Consider the following 8664-nt stretch of genomic DNA (forward strand, 5'->3'; position numbering starts at 1 on the left):
TATAATAGTACGAATAATATAATATTAATCTAATAACATAATTTTGTTTCACATAAGTACTAGGTACATAATATACATGAAGAAACATATTGGACTTGTTTTCATATATTTTATTGAGTATTGAAAAGATTATAGATTGAGGTGCACACTGCGGATACATATTAAGTCCAAGGATCACATCGTCGTAAAATTTATAATTGAAAGTGTCCAAAAATAAAATTAAAAAATTGTATTTTCTGATAATTTTCCTTTTTTTTTTTTAATATTTTATTTTATTTTAAAAATTTATAAAGGGCCACATAAAATACCTTCGAGGGTCACATATAGCCAGCGGACCATGGATTGGGCACCAATGGTTTATAAAAAATGTATTCTTTGTCATATCAACTATTTAAAATTGTTCATATTTAAAATTCAAAACAATATTACTTATTTTCTCTTACATTACAAATTTAACATTTGATTATTACGAAAAATATTAATATATTATCATTAACACAAACGTAATATGTATATGTAATCAAGTATGATATTTATATAAATAGTAACAATGCATCTTCATTAACACTATGAAAATATTATTATTAACCGAAATAATAGCGATGATAAGTACGGTCAAATTTAATATACGTCATTTCTAGCGATTACTTTCATTCGCTTTTTTCTCAGAAGCTGTTGTATACAATAATACAGCTATCAGAGCAATTTATGAAAATTTGCATTTGCATTTAAAATTTCATTATTTTTTTCAAATTCGTTCGTAATTTGTAATTCAATATTTTCAAGTGTAGTTTTTAGGCATGCATGCAAATTTATTTCGGGTGGTTGGAATAATTTCATTTAAGGTCATTTTTTCTACACAAGTCCCGTTAACTGTACACATCGTATTTGAATACCGAAATGATAAGATTTCTCTTTGAATATTTAATAACTCAATTTGAATGCAAGATCTGAATTACATAGTAAAGAAGTGTAGCATTACAGTTAGTATCGCTATAGAAATACTATAAAATAATACCAGAAAACAGTAATGTTAAAAAAGTTCCAACGACGGCTCTCATTTTAATGTTTTTTCCCTGTGGTTAAATTCCCATTTATTTTTACAAATCAAGGTTTTCTTTTTATGTAAATAATTATCTCTGTATTAACTAAATATTACAAAAATCGTATTTTTAAATCAAATTATCAGTAAGATCACGTAATTAAAAATAGGAATCATCAAAGCCTGTAAAATATCCAAATATTTTTAGACAGTAAACTACCGATTTTAAAAATTTAATCCATTTATCGATTTTCACTGAAAATGTCATAACAATTAACATATCATGGCTATAAAAATATATTTATTTATTCCTAAAATTAACTGTAATCCATACAACTCTTCACTAATCATAATAGTTGCATTGGAACAATGACAAAATAATATCAAGATATCACTAAAGAACAATACTGATACACAGTCAAGCATTAAATAAATTAAAATAAAATAAAAACACTAAATTGATCCCGATCTTCGGATTTTGATTTTGATCATCAATTTATAACGTAGTGGGAGATACTTCGGAGCAATAACATAACGTATACTCAATAAAAATTTTTAATATCACTAGGTGATAATCAATGCATCACCTTTCATAAATACAAGAATCTTAAATAAAATAACATAATATTCAAAAAAAAAAAATAATAATAAAACTATATTTTTGACACAGTTTTATGTAAAAACTATGTATAATATTATACTCCGTTACTATTTTGAGGTAAATTTATTTTTACAAAACTTTATTAAAATTCTAAATTTTAATAATTTTATATTTTTATATTTTATATTTTTTCACTTCACAATGTAATATTGTTCCATGTCAGGTAAATCTTACAATGGAATGAAATACACTTTAAATTTTAATATCAACGAGCATGGACCTTCGGTCTTCTGGTTCCATATCAATGCAAGCACATAGCAGAACTAAAATCAAAAAAAATACTTTTGTTCGAAATGAAAAAAACCATGTTGATTAGGTAACAAGATAAAGTAAACACGTTTTGGGTCAATAAGTCCATAAATGATGTTAAAAACAACTCAAAAAAATATATAACCGTTCCCAAAACCTATCCTTGAATTTATTGTATAAATAAATTATTGAGTTATAAAGTTATTTCATATGAAGGACCTATATACTTAATGAAATATTTTATTTCGATCCATTAAATTTTTGTTTATGAACATCAATTATCGTTTTTTTTACATTCGAAAATCTTAATTTCCGTTATAATCAATATATAGCCTATTTTATACAGAAAAAATAATAATCTATGAATACAATTATTGAAATTCAGTCGTATTGCTATTTGCTGATAACATTATTTCTATACTGATAAAAGAAATAATCACCATTCATAATCAATATAATAAAAACAATCAATGGTATTAAAAATTTAAGTACAAGTAATTTGTATTATAATTAATATATACAATAATATATAAAACAGATATTTACAGATAATATTTTTTTTATACAATATTAAAAAATACATATAATATTTTGTGTCCATGTTATAATGGAAAAATACAAAGCAATTATTTTAATTTTAATGTTTTTTTCTAACTTACAATGTTATACCCATACGTAACCACGTTTAACTCACTTCCTTTTTTGCTCCCATCCACCATAATACATATATAATTATTAATCTTTGGATGCTTATGTACTTAAAATGACTGTGATATGCATTTAAAATATGTAGGAAAATACTTAAAAAATGCAGAGTAAAATTTATTTGACTTTTAGTATAAAAAACTAAAAACTAATTATCATTTAAGAATATATATTTAATTTTTATAATATTAGGTACCTTTATTCTAATTTACAATATGAGAGTTACACTACGTTACAGAATGGTTTTTTAAATGGATCAAATTTAAGTTCGATATGATAATATTTGGGACTAACACAATTATACAGATCGATATTTTATCATTTATCTATCCGTTAATTTAAATTATTTTGAAAAAAAGTAATACTTTATTGAAATATTCATTTAAAATATAAAACCATAAAGTATGTAAAAATATGGAAAGTAAAAATAGTATTACATATTTGATTCATCAGATGACAAATCAGATTCTAATTAGATTTCCGATTTTCTTTCATTTGCTTTTAGAAATTAATAACACGGCGTAACATATAGGCAATATTAATACGTAACTGCAATGGGAGTCAATTTTTATTTTTTTTCTCAAATCCGATAAAAAAAGGACGTATGAGATTTCTTATTCTGATAACGTTTTAAAACTTAAACGTTTTGGCTTGATTACCAAATATAAGATTCCGGTTTTACCAAATCCGCTCTATCGACAATAGGTGTTTTTCAATAGGTCGATAAGACCCACCGGAGTTTACTTTTGCTCTATAGAACATTTTTCGAATAAGATAGTTTACCTAACCTGATTCTACATTATACTTTAAACTCGAAATCCCAGTATGTACTATTGTCGAGATAATCGTCAAAACTGTATTTATTAATTGCACTCAACAATCGATGGAATCGATTACCATTATTACCCGAGTGCATTCGTTAACAATAGACGCACTCGTTTTAACGAAAACTAGTTGAAGAAAAAAACTGTTTAAAACTTACAAAATATAAAATTAACAAATATTTGTTTTTCCGAACAGGTACTGTGCCATCGTGAACCCCATCCGGCGTCACGTATCGTCCAAACCGTTCACGTTGATCACGGCCGTGGCCATATGGATACTGGCCGTGGTGCTGGCTACACCGGCAGCCACGTTCTCGCACGTAGCAACCGAGTCGATACCGACGACGAACATGACAATCGAGTACTGCTACCCATTTCCTAGGTCACTGGGCGGCGGCTACGCGAAAGGAATGGTCATATTCAAGGTGCTCGCGTACTACGTGGTGCCGTTATGCGTGATCGGATGCTTCTACTTCCTGATGGCTCACCACCTTATGGTGTCCACGCGCAACATGCCGGGCGAACTGCAACACACCGGCCAGTCGGGCCAGATCCGTGCACGCAAGAAGGTGGCCAAGATGGTGCTGTCATTTGTCATCATCTTCATGATCAGCTTCCTGCCGTATCACGTGTTCATGGTGTGGTTCCACTTTTACCCGTACTCGCGGGACGCATACGATGACTACTGGCATGCGTTCCGTATCGTCGGCTTCTGCCTGAGCTTTATTAACTCGTGCGTGAACCCGGTTGCGCTCTACTTCATCAGCGGCGTGTTCCGCAAGCACTTCAACCGGTACCTATTCTGCTGGTGCCCATTCGTCCGGTCCGTCACCACCGCCGTCGAGTCCACCGCACAGGACATCAACCTGACGCACGTCAACAGCACATCGTGCCGTCGCCACAACTCGGTCGTCACTAGCCAAATGACGTTCAACCAGACATGACGGACGGGCCCGGGCAGGCCCAAGACCGCTGCAGCTACCGCCGAGAAATGTCGCGAGGACTGCATAGTTGTCTAATTCACCCGCCCTAATCCATTATCAGTCGATGAATGAGAAATTTGATTTTTTTTCCCCATCACTTAATTCTGTATCCTACCTATCACCACCACCATCTTCGTGTAAAGCTCATACCAATAGAGTTAAACCCCGTTGGCTGGTGACGTTAGAACCACGTCTCGCGAATGAAGTGGTCCAATGTTTAAGAATACTTATACCGGCAGTCGACAGAGTACAGCTCACGCGCACCTAACACATGTTACATCTTATGATATTTTTGGTGAACGGTAGTGATACCTTATGTAAAAAAATATTTGACAACTGTACATTTTTCAGAGTTCGTCGCCACTAGCTGCTGCCGCCTCACAATTATTCGACCATCGCATATGAACCGAGCTTATTTATATGTATCGTGTTTGGTAACAACGCACTATAATATACTGTACATAATATGTATATATATATATATATATCAATTTACAATTTAACGCAATTAACAATCATAATTTAATATTGAAATGCTACAAATATCCAATCACCTGCGATGAAAAGGACCTCATGGAAGATCGAATCATAACGCAAATGAATATGACCTAAATAACTTATGATTTGGACAGCGGATAGACAACTTCTAATGTAGCCGCAAATAAGTTACCACTACCTATACACCTGTTTCTACGCTATATTGTTTCTGTACAATCCTAGTTATAACCAGAATAACAATAATAGCATGAATTTTAAATATAGTTTTCAACAAATAATCTACGATCGTTAAATACTCCGTATAGGTATCGATTCATTTCCAATTTATCGTACTTCGCTTTCCACAATCTCTTCCATAAAAATTTTCACCCGGATATAAATTCTAAATCGATCACCGTGTGTTACGCTCGACTATCACATTTCCGCATATTTTCATTCCACTGTTCTGTTCCACTCTTCGTCACAAAGAAATGCACGAGTTAGAACGGTATAACAATAATAAAAATAACAACAATATAACAAAAATAATAAAAATAATATACTGTAACTTAACAAAGTGTTTGTTCGATTTGCGCTGTCAAACGAGTGTTTTGCATTGGTTAGAATTTAAATTCTAAACGGGCCGATCACGATTTCCATATCATTATTATTATTATTATCATCGTCGTCGTTGAATAGTTATGGTCGTAACCATGGTCTGTTATATCGTGCACGTACCGATCGTTGTTGTTGTCTTCAAACCGTTAAAAAGAAAGGAGGAGACGTATTACCAATGCTACGGCGTATCATCGTCTTATCGCAAAACTAAAGCGTAAAGTTCACTTACCCCTCCATGGGGAAAATCAAACTGAATAATATTATAAAACGTACGTGGTGTACATATGTGCATATTATGTGTACATTTCAAATTATTTTGTTTATTTAGGGTATGGCTTGTATGTAGTAGATTTATAACATTATCACACAATAAAGTATATGTAAGACAAAAATAAAACAAAAGTAAAAGTAAGAACAACAAAAACAACAGTAATAATAACATTGATAATAGGTAGTAATAAATAATTAAATATAACGACTTCCTTTTTACAATTTATGGAGTTATAAGTTCAATGGTAGCCTAACCAATCTTTCCGAAGCTCCGTCTTCTAAATTGTGGAGATTAACCATTACTCCTTCGAAAGAATACAAGGGGCATTTCTCTCCAATATGTGCTATCGTCTGTTTTGGAATTTTCACTTTGGCAACTACTTGACGTTCCTAACCCCCATTTTCTCATAAAATATGGATAACATCCGGAACTAAATCAAAATCTGTTCAGGAGTAACTACCCATTGTTTTCTGGGGAAATCGAGTTCAGGCAGTCGGTTGTTGGAATCACGAATTAAATAGTTATTTCTAGGTGGCTCTTTAGTAATCAATCGATTTATTTGCTACTTTGAACTTATATAAATAAATATTTTTAATTCTATTCCATGCAGGGTTCCTCGATTTTAGTCTCATAAATAGAGGAGGTCAATAATTGAACGAAATGGAATGCTAGGATTTTCTAGTTAGTTTTTCAATTCTTTCCCGAATGTCTACTTTATTTTTAAGCTTTTAGGGATAATATTTTCCATAATAGATAGCCAAGCAAGAGAAATTAATTTTAAAGACTCGGAGATTTAATTAACAATGCATCATTAACTCAGCTGAACGTCAATTTTTTCCATTTTAGCGAAACAGACACAAAATACTCTATCGTTGATAATACCAACGCCAAAACCAAGGTTCGCAAAGTCTCAGTATTTTCACTTCATTTACTACCTGTCAGCTTAGTGATTATGTTATTTCTAATATTAATTTTTTTTTTTTTGCTGTTTCCCAAAAGTCTCTTATAAATCTATGTTCTATCCAGAGTAACTCCAAGGTACTTAAAAGTAAATTTATGCTTTATACTCAGATCATTTGACTTTATTTTCATTTCAACGTTATCTTCCTTAACCTATCGCTGCTTATATTTTGCACTCGAATTTATTTCTACGAAACGATTTTCTAATAAGAATAAAAATGTGATAATATACTGATATATCATCCGTACGGAGCATCCGAGTTGAGTCCCGAGTACTAGGCGCTAATCACAGGTACTAGTTGGGTCCCAGATTTTTATAGATACTACACTAGTTGGGTCCTGAATTATTTTAGGTATAACACTAGTTTCTGAATATTTTTTGGTAAGTACTACATTATACTAACATTTTCCTTCCCATTTTAACAGACTTAGGACTGTCAATGATCTATTAAGACCACAGGTATGGTTAAAAATATTTTTATAGTTTTTTTTTTTTTTTTAGTTTTTTTTCCATTAAAATATAAATTATTAGAATTGTGTTGGTAAAAATATTAAAATTATTAAAATTGTACTAATATTACTATATAATATTTTTAATTATTATAATATTTGTATTACTTAATATTACTAATATTTAATTTTTAATACTTTTATTACTTAATAATACTTTATATTATTACATAAATTATAGAATTTAAAAAAATGTGGTCCTGTAGTCTAAATAGATCATAGACAGTCCTAAATCTGTTAAAATAGGAAGGAAAATGTTAGTATAATGTAATGCTTACTAAAAAATATTCAGAAACTAATGTAAACCTAAAATAATTCAGGACTCAACTAGTATAGTACCTATAAAAATCCGGGACCCAACTAATGTAGTACCTAAAATAATTCGGGACCCAACTAGTGAAGTAATTTTAAATTTGGGACCCAATTTGGATGCAACCTATCCGTACACTTAAACGGATATTCATGATATGATTTACCACGTGAATATTATGAACATATCTGTACACTTCCGGTTCAAATCTGATAGGTTGCCGATACGTGTATAGTGAAAAGTACATCCAGACAAACGGGTTTGTCGTTTCCATAATTTATGTTTCAAAACCATGCGTTGCATTACCCGTTGTAAAATTAATGATTTAGTAATAATTATTCAACATCGACTCACAGATGTCCCGGTGTATAACATATTTTTATATTATGTAATTAATACCAACAGAAACCCGCGCTGTAGTAATATTAATTACTGTATGCAGTTTCCGTGTTGATTGTAATATATTATTAAGACATATAGAAAAACTTTTCCCCTCTAAGCCGAACAGTAAATATTATATTTATTTTGCCAAATGTTTATCGATTTCCAGATCGTCCGAAGTTTAAAATTTGTGTAATATAATATTAAATTAATATTTGTCTAATTAATATTCATATTGAGTAAAACAGATTCCGAACAATCATTGAAATGAACAAAACGTTCTATCCGTATATTGACTTCGTTATTTTTTAACGACGAATAAGAAACTTTAAACACCAGAGTACTATTTTGCGTGCAGAGTATATAAACATAAATTACACATAATATGTTTAATTATAATATAATATTTCAAAAAATAAAATTATTTACAAAAAATCGATAAACGTAAATACTAGATTTTTTTTCATTTAATATATGATGATTACATTTGAAAAAATAATCGATTTTATAATTGAACGGCTGATTAAAATTTATTCATTGACTATTTACAGGTATTTTCTTAATTTTTATTTGAATCGAAAACTTGTCTGTATAATAAACATAACTTAGTATCTAAGCTTAGGTAGGTTAGCACCTAACTTAACCTAACAGCAACCTAGCACTTAATCTAACC

The 8664-nt window shown here is 30.5% G+C and overlaps 1 protein-coding gene across 1 annotated transcript in view; it reads left to right on the forward strand.

The window, feature by feature from the left end:
• The window catches only part of LOC112683166 (neuropeptide CCHamide-2 receptor-like), a 204314-nt gene extending 197162 nt beyond the window's left edge, over nucleotides 1–7152 (forward strand). The window contains exon 3 of the mRNA XM_025554065.1: nucleotides 3678–7152. Coding sequence (XP_025409850.1) covers nucleotides 3678–4425 — 748 coding nt within the window. The 3' untranslated portion in view covers nucleotides 4426–7152. The remainder of the gene's footprint in view (nucleotides 1–3677) is intronic.
• Nucleotides 7153–8664: the final 1512 nt, after the last annotated feature.

Source organism: Sipha flava, unplaced genomic scaffold (genome assembly GCF_003268045.1).
Source record: "Sipha flava isolate LNK unplaced genomic scaffold, YSA_version1 220_pilon_pilon, whole genome shotgun sequence".
Lineage (NCBI taxonomy): Eukaryota > Metazoa > Arthropoda > Insecta > Hemiptera > Aphididae > Sipha > Sipha flava.